The following is a 22,387-nucleotide window of genomic DNA, read 5'->3' on the forward strand; positions in this document are numbered from 1 at the left end:
CAGGCCACCCACAGGAGCCCGTCTGCCCGTGCTAACGATGGCAGGGACCTAATTGGGCTCCATCTCTATACTGTGAGAACCGTTCACACGCGAAGGGCTATGGAAAGTCATCCCTGCAGGTAGGTGGCTTTTAAGATGGTTTCTATTACAGCTCCTCTGAGCTGCACAGACCCACTTTCCTTTTTTTTTAAATGCTGGAGTGCAACAGTCTCTTCATAAATGAAAAAGTCACTTTGCTTTCATTTTCAGCACAGTTTCCTCCAATTTTTTTTAATGTAACAATATACATCTTTTTAACTTCTAACCAAAAGTTTTATTTTTTTATTTTCATAAAATTTAAAGCAGTATCTTTTTAAACAATCAAAATAATAATAATAACAATAATAATAATAAAATAATAAGTGGCTTTCATGGAAAGCAACATGCATAATTTTAAACCAGTTACTAAAACTGTATTTCCCCATGTAAACAAGGGCAGACAAGCCTCTTCCAATCTTGTATGACAAAATTCAGCTGATTTTTACAAAGGATCATCTCCTCAAAAGCTGTCAAACATACAGCTGCTCTCAAGCATGACTGCATTCAAGGTACTTGTTAGCAAAGACTTTTGATACCTCTTCAGGACTTCTACCTGCATGAGGAAGTCAGTTTCCATGGGCCTTCACAAGAGCCGCCTCTGGTCGAGTCAGAGTTTAATGTCCTGCGACTCTGACATTTTGGCAAGTGTTTTCTTGACCCGCAGGGCTGTGAGCCGAGAGGCGGGGTTGTGAGCCCAGCACTCCATCATCAGCTTCCCCATCTGCCGTAGGCACTGCAGAGAGAAATGGGAGAGAAAGTCCCTCCTGGGTCAGTGGAAGAGGAGACTGCAGTTGGTGACAATGACGAAAAACTGAACGGAAAATGTCTTTTCTAAGGGCAACCAAAAAAAAGACCACATGCTGGCTGGTATCACTTTTCAAGAGCCGCTATTTTCTGTATATTAAGGAGAATTACTCTAATTTATGACAAGCTGTAGTCTAGACTTGGCTTTATGTTCTACAAAAGCACTTTTCTTACCTCCCCTTCCCCAAACCCACGCAGAAAATCTCCCTCAGCGCGACCCGCACAAGCATGGCTTTGTACAGTGAGCTCTCTGCTGTACAAATTCAGTGGAATTTATTTTCCTCAGCCAGCGACCGGCCCCTGGGCTGCAGCCCAGCCACCACCTCTGGAAAGCCATCTGTGGGCACCCAGCTCAGCTCTGCCCTGTCCCGCTCCATCCCCTGCTTGCTTCTGAAACACAGCCAGACCCTCCTCCAGCTCCCCACAACAACTCTCTTGCTGACAGCATCTCAGCATTGCCTTTGCCATCCTGGAAAAGGAACATACAGCCCTGCTCTGCAGCTACCACCTTCTTCCAAACACAAAGCACCTCATAAGCCACAACAACTGAGTGATGACACCATCAGCCTACAGATTTACACTGCCTGCTACAACAGGAGAAGTTTTGCATTCCGTCCAGCTTGTTCTCCCTTTTCATGAGGCTCCTGGCCCTGCAGACCCTGAAAGGCACTAGGTATCACACCCACCAGCAGCACCCAGACTAATACTTTCCAGATTAATGTGGGATTTTTATAAACGTGTTTTGCTGATACACAGGGTTTCATGCACTAACAAATTTGCCTCTCATCGCTACAGCTCTTGAAGTGGGATTACTGACGACGCTAGCCAGTTAATCAAGACCAGTTATTTCAAGAAGCCTCCCCAATCCTCAGCACGTCTGGTAGCAGACCACATGCACGCTGCGTGCCACCACACAAAAGCCCTTCCTGAATTGATGCTAACAGCACTTCCACCAGTGTTTTCACTCCTGGTCTGAATGCTCAGAGGGATTTGGTTAGGGAGAGGATGAGGCAGGCAATTCTTGGTTAGATCTTCCCACACTGGCTGTTGCCCAAGTCCTTGAGCATCCCAGGGAGAGTGTTTCATTTTCCCCTCACATTCCCAAACTGCCTACATCTCATGCCACCTAAATCTTTAATCTACCTGCAGAACATTCATCTACACACTGCTATTCCCAAATGGCAGTTGTCTTCTGCAACTGTAGAAGACTTTACAGCATTAAACTGTACCAATTAACATGATTAATGACCCCTCCTCCATAGCATCTCGAGAGCAGTCGGCAGGTTTGCCTGCTGTACCTCAACTGTTCATCTCTGATGCTATGAGCACAACTTTGTTTTGTTACAGATGCTCAGCAGGGAGAGTTCAGATTCTCCCCCAGCCCTCTCACCTCATTTTATTTTGGCAAGTATTTTCTGGATCTTCTGAAAGGCCACATCTGTAGCCCTCTTTGCTAAAATGCAAAGATATAAAGGGGTGAATGATCAGCACTCCCCAGTGCAGCTCAGCTACAGTGGTCTGTACTACTGCATCTCAATACAGTAATAGTGAAACTTAATATCCTGCACTAATGTTAGCATAAAATCATGGTAAAATCATGTTTCCAAGCCCGCAAACCTGTGACCACAGAAAAGCTGCACGCTCCTTTAATTTCAAAGAGACAGGAGATATTTCTCTCTTTAAAAAAATAAAAAATAATAAAAAAAAAAGGTTGGAATTACAGCCCAGACATCAGTACGCGCTGAAGGAGCTGCCAGTAGACCAAGTATCCTGCCACTGCACTATACACTACAAAATAATTTCTCTTTCAGAATTTTTGGCTAGTCACTGATTTAATGCTATTAATGTCAGCAGCAGAAAGCAAAACGAATGCAAGAGGACAGCAGAGAGACTAGGAATGTCTGAGCACAGGCTGCTAGCGCTGTGGGATCTGGCAGAAAGCACATAAGGAACCTACTTGCAAATATTGTAGGCTATGGCCCCTGGGGCTCTGAACACCTTCCGTGCGGATATCTGAGAATGTTGTGCTCCTTCCTGAGCAATGTTACACTGTGACTGGTGGTAGCACCAGTGGTAAAGCTCCTCCTCACTCAAAATGATGCGGAATTGGGTCAATCTCATTCTCTCTGATTAAAAATACAGGCTGTATTTTAGGAGGGGTGATACCTCATCACTGCTCCATCTGTTGGGAAACGAAGGGCGTAGTCTCTTGATGCACACGATCTCCCGCATGTCCTCGTATGAGGGGTCACTGGGCACAAGGTCATGGTAAGGAAGCTGGTATTCCTCTACTATTCCTGAAAGAAGCAGTTAGTTGCCCGTCACTTGCAGAAGACAACTTCCACTACCCTCCTGCTCTCTCGTTTGACAACAGATTTACCGTATTAACAATTAGACACACTTCTCCTTAAAAGGACCTTGCTGCCCTGGAAGTTTATTCCACAGTCAAGCTCCAACATACCCACTGCCATGCAAAGACTGACCAGGTATCTTAACCTGAAAGTGTAGTTACTTGACAAGTGGGACACTGCTGTCTAGTCCAGCAATCTCCAGTAAGTCATCATAGAAAGAACTATTAGCATAGGGCCTGTATCAGAGTAATTTTGCAGAGAATTACCCTTGAATTAAATCTCCTTATCAGTGGAGCTGATATATATTAAAGGGCACTTCTGGGCCTTTTCAGAACATGGCAAGGTACCATTTCTCATGCACAGCAACAATGACGATATTGCAGATTTTACACCACATCATTGGAATAGGTTTTACCACTTTGTAAAACAGGGATCATGTTGCTCATGAAATTCAGCTCTTCTAGGGTAAGCATGAAGCAAGCATTCAGCACAATACTGCAGGCTTTCAAGACCCATAAAGTCCGGTGAAGGTACAGTAGACCCAAGAGAGACATGCTCTACTCTTACTTGCCACCAATCTGGCTCGTAACCGCTGCCAAGCCAACTCCCTGCATTTAATTTTCTTCAGTGGCAAAATAGAGGTAGTAACACCCATCATTTCTACACTACACTGAGTTCCATGTGCAGAAAGCACACATAGCCTACATGTACAAGGATGGATCTATACCCCAAGTCTACAGCTAGCTGCATTGATTTATCTTTGCTGTCCTCATGCTTGAATGCCCGGTATCAGAAGGAAACTAAGCACATCACTGGTATGACAACAATGTAGTAAGTGCCACTTCCCTCTGTTTTTTTTTCCTACTTGTCATGTAAACAGATTATTTATTTATTTTAATGGTGGCACAGCATACCCCCAAATTGTTTGTCCTCCTCCTTCTATTTAGTTCTAACAAAACAAATAAATCACTATTTTCTTTCTCCTAAAATAGCTGAATACCCCCAGTCCAGACAAAACGTGTTGCCATTGGAATAGGCCCCCAAATGAGTTCCATATTCCTTCTTCAGTGCAGGCATCTGCTGCCTTCAAATGAGGCAATAAAAATACAGTTTAAATCTTTGCTGTTGAAATAGCACTGACTGATGTTTTAAAATAAGTTTCAACAAGAGAACAGATATTAGGAGAGTTACCTGTATGTATCCACATCCACATTTGTTTATTACAATAAAAACAATTATCCAGAGAAAAGGATGTAAGGGAAGATTTGGGTTAGAAATGAGGTTCACTGACACAATTAAAAGCGATCTCCCAGCTCTTTACCTCCTGAAACACATCTCCTTGCTATCTCCCAAAGGATGAGTCCAAAACTGTACATATCAGCCATGATGTAGGACTGAAAGTGATTTCTATTCAAGCTTTCATCCAGCACCTCAGGAGGCATATAGCGTTTTGTTCCTACACGGGTATTTGGAGGTATGTCTACCTCGTTTGTATCACTAAAAGAAAAAGAAGGGGAAAAAAAAGGCATCAAACATGCAATAAAGTGGCTTGAAAAAAAAAGCAATTTAGATGGGAGAAGTAGTAAATTCACACCACATCCACTCTCAAACAAGGTCAAAAGTGATGCATAATCTTAATGGAACAATTCTTACAAGGAAAGCCTCTTAGTGTGAAGGCAACCCTCCTTAAGAGGCTGACCCGCCCGAGGCTATGTTAAGCATTCAAATGCAGAACCCCAATGGAGATAAGACTCAACAGGAACGCAGTAACATTTGTGAGATTCATTAGCATTAGCCTGAGCTCTAATGCTGGTGATAACAATCAAATCTTCATTAAATGCTGTTTTCTTAACATACTCCACTGCCTTATGCTTTAGTCTAAGCAATTAATGGAGGACACGAAAGAGCTGGGGCAGTATCACTTAGCTATAACAAATCAGATCTGCAAGCAAGACAACCTTAACTATTTTTTGTGCATACATTACTTTTGATCTCTCCTAACCTTTGCACATCAAGATGCATACACACGGAGATGTAAATGTGTAAAAAAATCTAACCACTATCTCACACATTGACCAGAAGAGACAACAAATAGCTAGCGGAAATCAAATTCCCATTAATTATGTAACTGGATTTTTTTTTTTTTCTTAGTAACTCAGATTCAACTTTATGAGTTTTAATATTTTTAGAAGTTTAATATATGGCATATATGATGGTTTGCTTCAAACAGTCTGTTTCCCTTTCCCCACCTTCAAAACAAATATAGTTTAAATGTGATGGATACAACAAATTCTCACAGAAAAATTATACAACTCCTGCAACTTTCTTCACCTATAGCAATTTTTTTCACCTACTGTTACGAAAATGACAAAACAAAGCTGAGCCCGAGATACAACCAGTCACCTTCAGAATAATTAAATCATACATATGCTGTTGGCATTTCTGTATACCTCCAAGAATGTAACATAAATCCAGTGACCTGCACCATCTTGCAATATTTCAAATAAAATGAGAAATGCAGAGAACTTTAATAAATTCATTAGCTTCAGCAGAGCACACCCCTTTCAACTGATTTTTTTCTGTTCCTGGTCATTGCCTGAGAAATGCTGTCTAAGAAAGGATTCAGTATGAAAACAAGCCAAGTATGTAATGCAAATTGCATTTGGACTGTGACAAATATATATTTCACCTTCTTTTATAGCAACACTTGGTAGTTTCTAGTTCTTCTCAGTTCATACCTAAGCAATCTGTTGCTCTGTACCTATGAGGCAAGGTATACCTGCAAAGGGTGAATTTCTTCCCTGAAACTTTTATGGCAAAGAGTGTATTTCCAAGTTGTTGCTTTCTAGGCCCCTGTTCCTCAAAGTAAAAATCTTCCTTTCTCATCTCCTAAAGAAAGGTCAGGTTCATAAAGAAAAAGCCTCACCAAGAAACCTGGTAGATAAGTGAATGGTAAGAAAAGCACATGAAAACTGTCTTTCCTTACATTCTGAATAATTTCAGTTCAAGATTTGTACAGAATTCTTAAATTTTTTTTGATACTTCAGTTTCAAAGTTGACCTCTGAAATGAAAACCTTCAGTCTATAGCCACATTTCTGTCCACAGAAAAATCAGAGACTTTGTAACACACGTCCCCAGGACCACTACCGAAAGAAAGCTCCCTCTCCTTTTGAACAGAGCTGTCAGACAATGATGACTCCTTTACAAATCCCAGGAGTAAGTCCTCCTTGTCTGCTCTAAGTTGTTTAAACACACAACCATTTTTTAAAAATCAAATTTAAAAGCCATTTCAAAAATCAAATCTGTACTTCAGCAATTTGATTTGTAGGAAATGAAACAAAAGGCAGCCCAAATGGGGTGCTTTTCAATAAATCCTGATTAGTAACTTGTGCAAATGATTAGTACTATTTTATACAAGTTGTGAGTGAATTATCTTGGGGTCAGACAAGCTGAAAGCTTCAGTAACAGGTTTCCTGACACGACTTCAACCTGTCAGTGCTACATCCTTTTAGCATGTGGCAGCAATACTCAGGTTGCTATTGAGGATGAAGTGATGAAAACTGAACCCTTACACAAATGCAACTAATGTGCTCAATAATTAAAAAGCGACAATTTATACACCTGCATTGTGTGTTTATGTGACTTACTCACCCACACAGGCAGCCCCACCTCATATCCCAATGAGCACAGCCTGACAGGTGTGCAGATACACTGCACATGCTTACTCATACGTGCACCCTTGCTCAGTCAACAACTAAACCAGCCTTTGCATCTGACCTACCAACTCTTCCTTGCCCTCCTCACTTCTACTCACCTGATAAATTTAACAGCCAAGCCCAAATCTGCTATACAGCAGGTGCCGTTCTTTTTCACCAGGATATTCTTACTTTTTAGGTCACGGTGGGCAATAGCGGGTTTGCCCTGGGTACTAAAGATCTCAGTGTGCAGGTGGCACAAGCCACTAACAGAGGAGTAAGCCAGTTTTAGCATGGCTTTTGTGTCCAAGGTAGTAGATTTTAGGTAATCATAAAGTGAGCCATTCTCATGGTAGTCGGTGATGAGATACAGCTGGGTCCAAGATCCCGTACCTTTAATGTCTGCGGCAATGAATCCTGCAAAAAAAGAGCAGATTTTCAAATTAAAACTTCTCAGGGATTTATTGACTGCTCAGAACTTTCAGCCACTTCAATAGTTTTATTGTAATAACATATTTAATTTCTTTCATCTTACTTCTATGCAAGTATGCCTCACCCTTAGTCTTTATTGTCAGGAAGCCCACAAACAGAAATACAGGTGGCAGAAACAGACACATGGTGCTCAGAGTAACAGCTCTGTTATTTTTTAACTTTTATTTATGTTTCAATAATCGTCAAAACATCTTTCTTTTGAAAAGTGCTGGGTGCCTAACTGCAGAGCACAGCAGGTAACAAAGCACATGGGAAAGGGCATCAGGCAACAGCAAATACAAAATTATTAAACTTAAGAAACCTATACACTATCAAATAATTCTCTTAAATTTCACCCACCGAGAATATTTTCATGCCTCATCAGGACAGTCTGGTAGATTTCTGTTTCTCTGAACCAGCTGGCCTCCTCTGTGGTAAAAAACACTTTCACAGCTACCTTTTCGCCACGCCACTTTCCCATCCAGACTTCTCCATAGCGACCTTTTCCAATCTGCTTTACCATCTGAATCTGTTTTGCGATGGTCCTTTGAACCTGTGAAATGCCAAGACAGGCAGTTACATCTTGCTCCGCAGAAAACGTCCCCATTTGCCTCCTTCCTTCTGTGTCCTTCCCGCACAGCAAGCCCGGCAGAAAGGGGAACACGCAGCCATTGCACCATGGATTTCAGCAAAGCTCCGCAACGCAGATGCTCCCCATTTCCCACAGGACACAGTGCTAGTCAGGCCATTCTTGCCACTGTGAAGAAGCCTTTCCATACATTCCCAAAACACACCGTGGCCTCTCAATAATATAAATCGGTCTGTGTGAAAGAAACATTTGACTACTAACTTTGGAATTTGTATTTTCCCGTGGGAGGTCGTCACTTTGTCGTAACATTTCTGTTATTTTTAGAAAAGCTTTGACAGAAAACACTCCTGGCCACCCCAACCCAACCCAAATTCCAAAGGGGTACATAACACGTTTTTAATTAAAACGGGGACGTTTGTTCCACACTGCACACTGCTGAGACTCAAGGCTAGGGCTCACATGAACTAAAAGCATATCAGTGCTCCAAAACTAGCAAAATTACTAAGAGCAGCTTCCTATCACTGTCCTTGAAAATCCCATGCCTAATACTTTCAAAATATAAATTTGGTGTTAGTAACCTCAACCACTACTTACACAGTTTGAACCCACGTGCCTACATTAATTTTAATAATCATCATTACATAGTATCAAAAAGTAAGATTTTTTTTTTTCCCAAAGATATGGAAACACAGCTTTAAATCTGCCCTTTCTAGTGTCTGTATCAGTCAAACCATTTGTGCAGCTGTAGCATAAGATTGATGTATCTGGCAACATTGGAGAGATATCTTCGCAAGGATGGCTAGATCATATGTTGCAGATGGACTGATTCTAAATTTAAAAAGCTTTTATGACTACAGAAAATCTTGGACAAATGGAGACTAATATATTCCCATAGGATTGAAGCATGTCTGCAAATCACGTATTTCTAGAAGTTCACAAATAAAAGCTCAAGTAGGTGCTGCAACACAACCCACTAGTTGACTCAACCTCACCTTGGTATAATTAGAGATTAAAATGTCACCCTCTTGTGCTTCAGTATTGCCAGTTCAGCCCACATCTAATGATTTTTGGTTTGGTAGGCTTTTACAGGATTTTGAAAGAACGTAACTATAAAGTTATTTAAAGCCTCCAACGCAAGGAGTTTTTCATCTGGTCCAAGCAATTAGCAAAATGTGGACAAGCATAAATTCAAAGTCTCAGTTTTGCCACTATCCATATACAGATTTCAAGCAGTTTATTGTAGCAAGTATGCACTGTCTAAATCTCTATGAATCCACATGCATTTCATGTAATCCCAAATATTTTTGCAATCTGGGCTGACAGAAATTATCAAAACTTGATTTTACAATAATTTGCTTCCTTTTTTACCCCTGGGAGGTCCAGTGGAAACTACCAGTTTGGTAATGCAGAGCACGACTGCCACAACCCCACTGCAGCAGCACTCAAAACCTATTAGGTAAGGTCTATTATCATTTATTTTGTAAATAAATTACTAGTTTTAATATTAGACAATTTAAAGAAGAGAAACATACAGTGCCATTTATGCAAAGCTATTTCAAAAGTCCCTGTTTTCTTCTTCTCCCGTCATTTAAACAAAATCCCATTTTTTCAGCCCAGCAATATATTATTAGACTTTCAAGATGGTAGCTTCAGTGCCATTATTTTCGATTAACATCAGTGAAAGCCAAGAACAGAGATTAGCCTTAATTTTTACATTGATTTATTCTCTTTTATACTCTCACATAGTGATTGAAGAATAGTTATATTACATTGGAATTTTGCTGTAACATTTTGTAATGTCATTTTAGCATTGTTGCTTTCTATTTTGCCCATTTTAAAAATGTATCCTGAACAATAATGTAGTTATATAAAATAACTTAATTTGTGTAAATATATGTAATGGCATCATAAAGCACATGGAATTACAATACCTAATGATGAAAAGTTCCTTATTAAATTACATTAAGAAAATGAAAAACACATTTCTGTTATAGGTTTTCAGGCGGCAGAATACTATGTGAAGGGCCTTAACCTCATTTTCTCTTGCTAGAACTGGTCAAACGATTTCCTATGAACAATCTATTTTATTTTAAGGAATTTAGTCCTTTCTTGAATCATAAACTGATTACAATTTCTAAAACAAATCAGTTAAAATTGTTGGATGAACCAATTTCATAAGCATGCTGAATGATGTGTTCATGTGAATTATTTACATTAACTGGGGTTGGTTTTTATTTCTTTCTTTTCAAATCTGTGTATTTTGCTGCTTGAGCTCTGTGAGCAGCCAGGTAAGATTACATGGCTCTTTAATTCCTCTCCCTTACTGGAATCAATCCAATTACCAACTATTTCTACTTTCTGCATTCTGTTTTTCTGATGTTCAGCTAAATGTCTTCAGCTACTGCAGAGGAAAATTCAGACAAACCAACCTTTTGTAACTTCAATATTTTGAACAGAGAACTTCATACCTATGGCTGGGATGCAGTTTCTTGAAGAGCAAAATTAATTGGAAGAGGAATTAGGAAAAAAATATGTGAAAAGGTAAAAACAAAACTGTAATTCAGAAAACTCTTCATAGAGACCACTGAAATAAATGTCCCCAGAGTCTAATCTCCTCCTCCGATTTTGCATTCGGATTCATGGGGGCAACACCTTTGCCTACACTTCTTGCTCTGTCAAGGCCATTGGGGTTCTCCTTGCTTGCACAGACTTAATTTTACATCCCAGTTTGTTGGCTCAAAGCCTTTATTTACAACTTACTGTATTTTTTTTCTTGGTTTAAAATTTGATTGGCAGCACTTGACCTGCAGCAAACTTTTCTGTCAGAGGTACAAACATGTCAGGAGAAAGGACATTTGCTGAATGTCAAAGTATCAATAAAATCTTGGTTAATGCTCTTTTTTGGTATAATATTTATAGCCATTAGAATAAATTTTCTGCACAGAAGGAAAACATTACTGTTTAGCATAAAGTGACATTTTATAATACATTTGTGGCTTACTTTCCTGAAATAATAACTTTGGATGTTTCAGTCTTTGCATAAGAAGTAATAAAGTTAAAAAGAAACTCTTCCACAATAAAGTCTAGAGCATTATTGCCAGGCACTTTCTATAGACTTGTTCCAGGCATGGGCCCAGAGGTATCAATCTGTGCATTTCTAGTGAGCCTGTAGAGGTTGTTGCTGCCTGAGAAATGCAGCAAACATCTATTACCAAGTGCAAGATTCATTACAATTCTCATTTTATTTCTCTTCCACAGAAATCACTACTTAAGGAAAAGTCTGGGGAAAAAAGTATGCATTTTCATAGGCAAAGAGAGAGGGGAGGAGTGTCCTTCAGGAAGAATGCTTGGTCCAGAGGCTGCAAAGTCTATAGGCTTGAGAGAGGAGGAGTGGCAGAAGACAGGATGGTTTCTGCTTTATGAAGCACTGGCAGAGCTCTGAGAGCTACTGCACAATGACCCAGCTGGGAAGCCACCTTGGCCATCACAGCAATTAATTAGCAGGTTAGTTTTTCTGTCCACCGCAAGAGTAGACCTGCAGACACTAGTAAGACCAGCTCACTGGGTCAGAGGAAGGCATAAAGCAAGAGCTCTCACAACCAATGTTGCTCCAGCTTTTTTGTCTCAAGGGCATCCTGGGATGAAGTATTGAGCCATGCACTGCTATGAGATGCCCCAGGGCACCTACTACCCACGTGGACTGCTGGAAACACATTGTCTCAGAGAAGAACAACCAAGTTTGCCCTAAATTATTACATTATTTCTGTAACTGTAACAGGTAGAAGCACCAAGTGCAGACCAAGACCTTAATGGCAGGGGTTATGCAAAAAAAAAAAAAAAAAAGACAAAAACAAAAACAAAGCAAAAAAAGCAAGAACCCCTCACAATTAAATCCTTTGGAAGCACTCATTAGGAATGGTCCTAAAGTGTAAGCATGATAACTCTCACTTTCCATGGCTGCTAGAGGGACACTGGTATGGGATACGACAGAGCTTTCTTAAAGCCTAGACCTAAATGATGGAGTTTCTCTCAACAGAGAAAAATGACTGTGGGTTTTCCATGCTCAGCACCCACTTTGAAGCTTGGCTTTTTCCCTCAATAGCTATGTTAATTGTCAGAAAATTGGATTTTTTTTAAAAATCATCACTTTATTTAAATGGAACTTTAAACACTTACTCCTGCCAGAACAAATTGAGTTTAGTTAGATTTTCACCAACCATGTTGGTGAAATGTTGCTTCATTTTAAGGAGTTATAAAACTTCCCATTTTATTTCTTCTTCAGGGTGTAGAAAAGAGATATGTGGGCAAAAAAACAGAGAGTATGTAGCACTTGGAAACTGGAAAACATCTACAGTAATAGGATCACTACAAACTAATAGGTTTGGGAGACAGGAGGGACATATCATCTCTGAAAAATGAAAATGAAATCTAATTCATTTTCTCAGAGACAGTATTTTAAATAAGTAACCTGTTTTTTTTTCAGCGCAAAAAAGCAACGATGACCCCAAGAAACAAAAACTCCCGGTGAACAAAACTGTTCTGCCACAGAAGGTAAAACTTCTACCTTTTCAGCAGGTGAGCTGAGGGTGCTCAGTCATTCTGGAGTCAGTTCAGAAATAATCACAGACTCCATCCCTGTGGCTTTAACCTTTGAGATTGCCACACTATGAGGAAAAATAATTAGCTCTTGACTTCTGAATGCAAAGTGAAGCCTACACATAAAAAGATTCCAGGTTTGATGAATTACAGTTCACTTTATGTAAAGACAATGTGTTGCACCAAAAAAGCAAGAAAATAAGATCAGTGGGCCAGATGCTGTTCTGCACACTGGGATAAATCCTGATGAATTTCTGTGAGCTCTATTAGCCTGTACTTACCCTATGGTATCTAAACTAAGAAATGAGCTGAGGTAAAAAGAAATTAAAAAAAAAAAAAGCTTTTTTGCCTTAGTCTACATGAAAAAAAGTGTCCTGCTTCTAAAGCAGCTGCTCTGCAGCTTAAATCCTTGTAATTTCTGTGAGAGAAAAAAAAACAAAACTAAAACAACAACTGAAGACACATAAATATAATTTCTTGTGCCTCATTTTGTCTTCTCCCTCTACTCATTTTTGCCTTTTAAACTTGCATTAAAATAATATTGCATCCTTACCAGGAGAGGGAGCCCGGAGCCGCTCCCTGAGCTCTGGGACTGCTCGATCAAATCCTTCAGGGACTCTCCAGGGGGAATGTAGGTCTCATCCTGCTCCAGCCCGATGCTGTAGCGGGGCCTGGTCTCTTGGCGTTTGTATCTGCCGTTTTACATGAAAGTGAAATTAGCTTTGAATACAATGAACACATGTGCAATGAATAAGGCACATCATCCTTCACATTTCCTTGATTTATAGACTCACAGCGTCCTCTGCTTCTCCGAGGAAAATGCTGGATTCACTGCCCAAAATTTTCTATTTTACTTTTAGCAATAGTTTTCAGCATCAAAACTCTAAGTAAAAAACTCCAAGATCGTGCAATCTGGTATAAGTTTGCAAAGCAACCAAATGTTTTTCTGTCAGAAACAAATATGTTTAAAACACAGACCCAGTTTTATTTTACTGACTGCAGTGGATCTTTTAGGAGCCAGAGGAGGCAAGGTCATGGGATCTAGGCCTACTTAAAAAACATGACAAATTATTTAAATATAACGTATATAGATTATTATAACATTCTAGACATATTTACTTACATTCCTGCATCTCTCTCCTTTTTATGCTCAGTTCTTCATCACATAAACACATTTAGAAACCTTAGGTTTATAAAATTTGTCCTGTGGTTTTCTTAGACTCAGTAAAGAATTACCTGTGCTTCTACCTGAATGGCTTTTTAGGATGCTGGGCAAAAGATGCTATATGAAATACATCACACAGGTATACCTGTGATTACCATGAATAAAATACACATTTTTCCTCATCATAAAATTAGTTTCTTATTTCTTTTCCTTAAGATCCACATCAATTTTTTTCAAATTCAAATTCCCAGGTCTATAAAAAGATAAATGTTGGGAGGAACATTAACAAGCTGGTAAAGTATCCTTATTTACCTGAAGTAGCAGAATATGATGATAAGTACCAGAAGTATACTGCAAACAGTCACTGAGATCAGCAGGGCCTTATGGTGAATGTTTCCTTCAGCAAAGTCTGGGGTTAAAAACAAGGAAGGTGAAAAACTTGGAAAGGGAGGTGGTACAAAGTATCGAAAGACATACACGGCTTAAAAAGTGCAGGGAGCACAAGATCCTTTCCTTTCTTTTCTCCTGAACTCTGCAAGATACCCCTGGATTCTCCAGGCTTTTTGAATGCTTCCTCTTTGACCCTCACTGACCAGGGCAGAGCCAGAACCTCCAAAAGCTTATATGATTTTTCAGCCCTCACTCAGGCAAAACACTGCCTTGATTTGAAATTCCCTGTTTGGCTCTGAATGAAAAAATCAATTAAGACCTGTAGCTCTGTGTCTTAACCTAAGGGATCAGTCAGGACATACAAAAATTACTGCCTCTACATTAATTCACTCTTATTAAGTAGCATCCCATTGAGCAGTTAATATATATAAAAAAATATTAAAAATTGCATTTATCCTAGGAGGGAAGACACAGTGGACCATCCAACCCCCAAGAGGCAGGCCATGAGAAGCCTTGAACATATATTTCCATCACTGCAGAATAATTTATTATTTGGATCCTGTTTTAAATGCCTGAGAAGGAACTTTCTCCTCCATTTGCTCTATAGCAGCCCTTCATGCCAGTAAGTCTTCCTATGCTGGCAGGCAAAACTATCCTTCCAGCAGCTATTCTGTAAAACATTTTGAGAATGAAATGTGCAAAATAACTTGTAGAAAATGCTGTTACGTAAAAACAATTAAAACGTTTCAGTCAGTCTTTGCATGGGAGACTCATATTCTCCTTCAAAGTACACCACTAATCTCCAAATTTGTATTCTCAACTCAGGCAAGCGAGTCTGATCTTCACACATGCTCCTCTGCTGAAAAACAAAGAAACCCAGCACTATTCTTCTTTAACCTCCCCTGCCCCTCAAACTCTCAAAATTATGGTATTTCAGCATGTAGATACGCATATCACCTTCCCAAAGTTGCTAGCTGGTATAATGCAAACAATGACTATGTTTTCTGAAGCTCTTCCAGCCTCGCCCTCTTGCATCTTTCACGCTAACACTAACACCCAACACACTGTAAAATGTAAGAAATCCATCCTTATTGTCTCATCCTGCAATGGTGCTATTACGTTTCAGATTTACAAGGGTAATGAGACAAGGAGATTCCCAAGGGACTCTTGGTTTACTGTCAGCCTCTTTTATTTTTAAGATCCAGTTTCTTCTTCTGTTTTTGCCCTTAAACTTTTTCTTTCCTTCCTCTTTCCACTACAAACAGAGATTACCTACCAAAGCACCTTTTGATCACACTGGTCATGTTTTAACCTGCCATTACCTGCTCCGGGAGCATTAACAATGTAAACATTCAAGACACGGCTGATGCCTCTGAAAGGGGACACTGACACGATGTCTATCAGGAAAACACTGGAGGCCATCATTCTCCCTGCCGCAGCAGATTTCCACCTGGCCTGCCACTCTGAGTGGGCTGCGAGTCGAAACAGAGAGCCCACTGGGGAATCTAGACCTCTCCGGTGAAGGCGATGGCTGCTCGGCAGGGATGAGGGCTCCAGTTCATGCTTTGTAAGCAGCCTGTGTTGGCCACCATTTCCCTCTAAAACATGTGGTTTGTAACAGGTTAAGATGTCGCAGCCCATCAGCTGAGGAGAGAATAAAGAGAGCACACAGACCATATAGCGCGATTTTATACTTGGGAGTAACCTGGATATCTGTCCACAACAAGGGTTTTCCCACTTCACAGAATAAGCCACACAATGGAAGTTGGGCTTTTGTGTTTAGCAGTAATGAAGGCTGATGGATGCAGAGGGAGCAATTCAGGTCTTGCTCATACTTGTGTATGCTAGACATTGAAGCCATGCGCATTTACACAAAGTGTTGCACTACCAGAACACCCATACTGCTCATGCTGTCTGTGTGTGTCTGACTATACACATTTGGGAGAAGGATTATAAAGATGCTGAAATTTTGAATCAAGTTCTGATCATTTTTAGGGTTTCAATGATCCAAACCCTGTGTTTAATATTTCTAATGGGCTTCTCCCATTTAGAAAAGTAAGTAAATACAGCTTCATTTTCCCAGAGACCAGAAGGCATTTTGGAAGTGCTGTGCGGCTCACAAACAAACTTTGGGCTCCAGCACTGCAAAATTTTTTGGTACTCGAATGAAATTATGTGAAGCAAGTGCAAGGAAAGCATGTAAGACATAAAGGAATGTGTCTCAATCTCCATGCAGGGAGCGGCCGATGCAGGCTGCAGCAGCAGCAATGCTTACACTCTTCTCCCCCATGCTGGTGAAGTCAGTTAATGTTGCTTTAGTAGTGGCTCACTACACACAGCATGGGCATGCAACTGGCTTACACAGAGAGGAGAATAACTTCCATATGTCTTTATATTTATTTGGCTACGTATGATGAGAGGCAATACTGATGATAAGTGAGCTATTGTCTCACCTTTCAAATACTTCCTGCATTTTCAAAGCTTTTTGGCAGAATTTCATGTGCTTGCTCACTTGAGGACTTCATAAACCCACTGGCACGTGGACAACACAAGATTAAAAGCATGCTCCCATTCTTATACCAGCAATGTCTGTTTGTTCTGCTGAACTGAGCCAGGCTGGTGCTGCTGGAGACCAACTCCTCTCTCCTACAGCCCATGCTGTTCCCCACAGAGTAGCAGGACAAACCTCCCTTCCCCTGCACCATTTTCAGCACCTCCTTGGCCTGGTGGAGGGATGGTGCAGCTCAGCCCCTAGTCCCCCTAATAACTGGCTCGCGGGCTCCATGGTGGAGACTGTGGTGGGTACCAGTCAGCGCCAGCTTGCGTGATGGAGATACTCTGTCCTTTACCAGTGCTGTGCTTTTTAGTGTTATGTTACTTGGCAACTGCAACGTGCCAAGCAGCAGGGTTATGAGAACAAGCAGTAGCTTCCATAGAGGCAGCAGTGAGCAATTGCCTTCAGCATGGCGTGGGGAGCGCAGAACAAACATGCGGTAGGTTTGGGAAGCTTCTTCACATACCTTGGCTGGCTGACAACAGCAAAGCCCAGTAAACAGCATGTTAACAGTTTTATGTTGTACGAAGACAGAGGTGGGCACAGGTGTCAGTGGCAAGCAGCACAGAAAGGGAGAAATAGCAACAAAAGGAGGTTCTTTGGTGATACCAAGTTGCCTCTTAGTTGATTTCCCCCTCGTCCACCACTCATTCCCCTCACTTTACCATCTGCAGGACTGCACTGAGGAGTGCATTGAAAATGCCACCCAGCCAGTTCAAGGGAGAAGTCAGCATATCAAAGGGAGACAAGGTTCTCCTCCCTCCACAGGTCCCTCCAGTTCACAATGTTACGGTTATCCAAGTCAAAACTGCAGTGAAATCTGAGGCGTGGAGACTGTATGCACACATCAAACCCCATCATTGCTCCAATCATTCCCTTGCCCATTCATCACTAACTCTACAGGCAGGGAGCCAGACACGGTGGCACCACCACTTCTGCTTATATAGGCTCTAAATCAGTAAAGACATATTTCCCCTTTTGAATGGTCTCAGTCTGCGCTTTCGCTGGGACTTACAGGGATATCTTTTATTGTTTAAAGGAGAGGTGTTGTATCAGACCCAATTGTGACTCTCATTTCCTTAGTAAGACAGATGTACAACTGGGGTACAGAAGACTTCATGGTTTCTCTGGGGTATTTTATCCTGCCAGTTCTGTCTTGAGATGAGCTCAAAACTTAGGCTTAGCTTTTGTTTCTTCTACCTTCTTTAACAAGCCTTGTTTTGACCAGTGTTAATTCTTCTAGCTTCAACTTTAATGTATGCAGTCCTCCTTTCTTTTCATGGGGAGAGGGTAAAACACACTTTCCAGCACGTGTCAGGTCTGGAAAAACACTTTGAGAAGACAAGTCACTTGCCTTTGTAGATGTTACCTTGGTGCATATGTTAATTTTCAGTTCAACAACCTCTGACCTGCAGCTGGACACTCCCTAGACTATCTTTCCCACGAGATATGACCTCAGACATAAGTTCATCAGAAGCCAAATTTCTGTTTGCTTTTTAAATGTTGAAGAACATACATATTTTTCATGGAATCCTGGAGGTCAGGAGGTTGTTCCTAGAAGCTTGTTTTTAAATTCTTCTTCTCTTCCTTTGTACTTACAGTTTATGTTAAATTTGATACACAATTCTAACAGTATTCGGTCAATCACAGCCTCATCTACATGTTTCCAATAGAAACAACGATCACAGCCATAGTACAAGGCACTGGCAGTAGCATGTATTTGTACATAATATTTGTACCTGGTTGCAGTGAAGATCTACTGTTCAAACTATGGCTTTTCTCTGAGCTTTCATACTAGGATACAGCAACAACAAATTAAAACAGGCCTGGCACCAAGAATGACATATTTACTTAAGGCTTTAATAGGGGTGTGCTTACTTCAGCCCGGTCCAGCCACATTTAATGCAGCAGGCTCTTGAAATATATTTCCACAATATACTATCAGGATACCGGTAGTGTGAGAGCTTATTTAAAAAAAGAACGTCTTCAGAATATGTCGAGTGAATACGTTGCCTTTGTTTGTCATACTAAAATAGACAACTTTGCAAAACAGAGCAGTTAGAATCTTCTTCCAACTCTACAAAATTTTTCTTTCAACAAATATTCTCTCTGTTATTTCATGGGTCTGTCACCATGGTGTCCAAGTAATGCTTTATTCACTTCATATACACACAGAGCAAAACCAACATTGATCCAAACAACTTCTGCACTAACAAAAGCTTGTTTTATTGCTTTTTGTATAAGCAGCAGATAGTATTGCCAAATAACTAAAATCTTAATAAGGCAGATGTCTAGTGTTAGGCATTGGCTCAGTATTTTTAAGTAGTTTTAACACAGAATAAACTCAGTTAGCAGCAAGAAGAAATCATGGCAGCTTTTTCCAAATGGAAATTATATTTATTGATATACTAAGTAAGTGTGAACAAATATTGACTTCCTTTTAGAGCTTCTCTCTCAGTCCAAAGAACTTTTTAAAATTAAAAAAACCAATAAAGTACATAACTCTTATGTTGGAAGTCAGAATTTTATGAGGTTTCGCTGACTTAATGGCTTGCTAGTAAACAGCGAAATATTTACATATTACTCTCCATAGGCCTGATTCTGCAGCCCATCTGTGCAGAATTTCATGGGTGCGAAGGGAACAGCTTACATGAGTGAAGGCTTTCTCTGAGCATGCATTTGTGTAAGTATTTGCTGTTTGTGTAATTAAGAGTGCATCTGCACACTGATCTGGATTTTCAACTCAGAACATCACGATTACAAATTTTCTTGCAACCTTCAACTGACTCTCACAGACTAAAATCCATGCTGACCACCACAAATCTTGGCCATAGCTGCCAACCCCAAGAGTTTATAATGAAAAAAAAAAAAAAAAAAAAAATCAGTGCATGAGTTCTTACTCTACATTCTATTTTCGGCTACATTTTTCAAGTAGGAAATCCACTTTAGTGACTAGTTATTGTCCTAGTGCTGGATTATCAGGTTCTTTAAATAAGAAAAGCTTAATGGACTTCAGTCAACTTGAACTGACTGATCAGCCACTGGAGATCTGGTCCCAGATGTGTGTGGAGTTACAAACAACAGTAATGCATATTGCAGGGACTAGAAAGAAAGACTCGATTTTATCAGGCAAAAAATGATGGTTGATAGCCAGCAGGTCTGTGCTAGGGCTGTGTCGCATGACTGTAATGCATCTGGTGCTCACTGCATGTATGCAACATGAATAATAGCAAATATCACCAACCATGGGTCAAGGCACTACTCTCCACGTGACCTAAAGGAATTTAGCGAAGCTGTTTAATGCAGTTTATCTCTATAATCACGTGCAGATGGAAGGGGGTGCTTTGGTTTTGGCTTTATTTCTTCCTGACACACAAAGAGCAACAGCAGGAAAAGATCAGTTTAGAACTGATTGTATTAGTATTTAGAACTGTGTTTACTTCCCCTTACCTCGATTTTTCAGTGGTGGCAGCGTAGGGTGAAGGTGTTTGTTACAGTAATCTTGGCCTGTACAACATTCAATAGATCTTCTTTGGTGTGGAATAGGAGTGTCCTGCAAGAAACAATTTCATAGAAAGAGAAGTAATTACCTGTGTTGCAAATACACATCATTCTGGCACTTGAGAGAAAGCTGTGCATGTTAGCTGGACTGCAGTCTGTTACAGATTTCTAGGATGTGTGGAATAAGGATCTCTGTCACCAAGCGTATGCAGCAACATCTCATCTAGAAAATTAAGAGATTAATTCATCCCTAACGTATTTCTGTTGGTGCTCTAGTGCTACAGAAGGAACCACTTGACTCTAATGGTGCAAGACAGAACTGTGAAAGTCACATACATCTGTCAGTTAGACTTATACTATAAAAATAAGTTAACATGGGTATTCAAACAGTTTAGCCAGAATAATACAGGAACTGCTGCGTGGACTAATTTAGCTGCTGCTTCTGCACTCATGGGAAGCTGGGTAAAATACCTTCCATGGACCTTAATGGTTAAGACTGTTCCTGTACTCATGTAAAATCAGTTAAGGTTAACATTAGGAAAAGCAAACACTTCAGAGCCACTTCGCTCCATTGCCCATACCCCTTCTACTCCTGCAGTGAGATTTGCTCTCCATCGCGCGATCACTGTACCTAAAGGGAACTTCTGGCACCTGAAATCCAAAACCAAAGTGCAACTGCTTGTAAGACATAAACGTTGCCACAGTCCATCAAATAACATCCTAACTAACTTTAGCTATGATGAAGACTTACTGCAACAGCAGTGCTAAAACCAAAAACTTAAATTATTGTTAGGAGCAACTATAATATCAGCATTCAGGGATATAAATGCACTCCCCTCAGCAATCAATGCAGAACAACTATCTGCCAAATAAATAGAAGTGAAAAACATGGACACAGTAATGTCTGTTGACTGCACTTCAATTGAAAGCTATCAAAAAGCCAAGCAATGCTCTGGCAGCAAACGCCTTCTTACCCGACACTGGAAGTCCGAGCCCTCTAATCCAAGGCAACCCTTGGTGACTAAATGTCCACCGGACTCATCTTCTTCTATTATGGTGAAGCAGTAGCCATCAGTGCTGAGGATTGGAAAGAATGAATCAGGAAAAGGCTTTGAAGTGAAATATGTGCTGCTAAATATAGTCTTAAACTTTGTTCCTTGCAAGGCAAGTCTTCCAGTAACAAAATGACATACTGAGACAGGCTGAAAGACTCAGGCACCCAAGACAACCTCTCGCAATGCAGTCCAACGGCTGGCAGTGCTGTGGACAGCTCTTGCACACACAAAGGAGGCTCTGCCTTGGTGGTGACGCACTTGCCTTTCCAACACTTCACAGCTATAAACCCCACAAACATGTCAATTCTCTGCCTATGGTCATTAGTGTGTTAAGACTTTGGAGACCTCTATAAATGCAAGCATTAATGCTACAGCAGACCTGCCTTGTCCATGGGAACAAGGCATGGATATTTGCACCACAGTGGAGACCTGAAGAAAGAACCATTTTTGAGATACCAAACGTAAAATATTAAGAGTGATTTGTGATTCCTGATTTAACCACATTACAAACTGCAACACTCTTGTGTATGAGTTCTTGAGTTATCATCAACACCCTTCATAACTGTTTAACTTGGGTTATAAGCCTAAAGTGATCCATAATGCTTCCGTTTACAAGAACATGCACCAGGGAGGACAAGTATACTAACAGATGGCTACATGGTGCTGGTGATAAATGTCCTTCCTTGATGAAGGTCAAATGTCTGAATGGTATGGAAAGAGGGGGAGGAAGGCACGAAAAGGGGGGCTGTATTTTACTGAGACTGCTGTACATTAATTTCTCAGCACTCTGAGGGAGATACATAACGTGTGTAAGGAAAACAAATTGACTGATTTGCAGGAACCGGATCCAAAAATAAAGAAAAAAACTCTTTAACATAAGACATTTAAGTCACATAAAAATAAAATATTATGTTATTTCCCCAGGAAAATAACACTGGTTATTATGTGCAATGAGTATTTTTCAGAAGAGGAGAAACAAACTCAGTTAAAACAAGGAAATAAAAAGAAAAAAGGATTAGAAAATTTAAGCACAGTAAAATTTCAGATGATTTGCTCCTTACTTGAATAAAAGGAGATTCTAACAGAGCAACAACAGCAAAGGCAATGAAGATGTAGGAAACGAGAGTTACAGTTACA

General features: G+C 40.4%; 1 protein-coding gene across 1 annotated transcript in view; it reads right to left on the minus strand.

Moving 5' to 3' along the window:
* Positions 1–274: 274 nt before the first annotated feature.
* Positions 275–22,387, minus strand: part of BMPR1B (bone morphogenetic protein receptor type 1B) — a 30,576-nt gene continuing 8,463 nt past the window's right edge. The window contains exons 2-10 of the mRNA XM_010172301.2: positions 21,170–21,272; positions 20,145–20,247; positions 14,063–14,159; positions 13,139–13,277; positions 7,761–7,953; positions 7,049–7,346; positions 4,555–4,730; positions 3,049–3,179; positions 275–811 (exon numbers count right to left, since the gene is read on the minus strand). Coding sequence (XP_010170603.1) covers positions 686–811; positions 3,049–3,179; positions 4,555–4,730; positions 7,049–7,346; positions 7,761–7,953; positions 13,139–13,277; positions 14,063–14,159; positions 20,145–20,247; positions 21,170–21,272 — 1,366 coding nt within the window. The 3' untranslated portion in view covers positions 275–685. The remainder of the gene's footprint in view (positions 812–3,048; positions 3,180–4,554; positions 4,731–7,048; positions 7,347–7,760; positions 7,954–13,138; positions 13,278–14,062; positions 14,160–20,144; positions 20,248–21,169; positions 21,273–22,387) is intronic.

Source organism: Antrostomus carolinensis, unplaced genomic scaffold (genome assembly GCF_000700745.2).
Source record: "Antrostomus carolinensis isolate BGI_N321 unplaced genomic scaffold, ASM70074v2 scaffold14487, whole genome shotgun sequence".
Taxonomy (NCBI): Eukaryota; Metazoa; Chordata; class Aves; order Caprimulgiformes; family Caprimulgidae; genus Antrostomus; species Antrostomus carolinensis.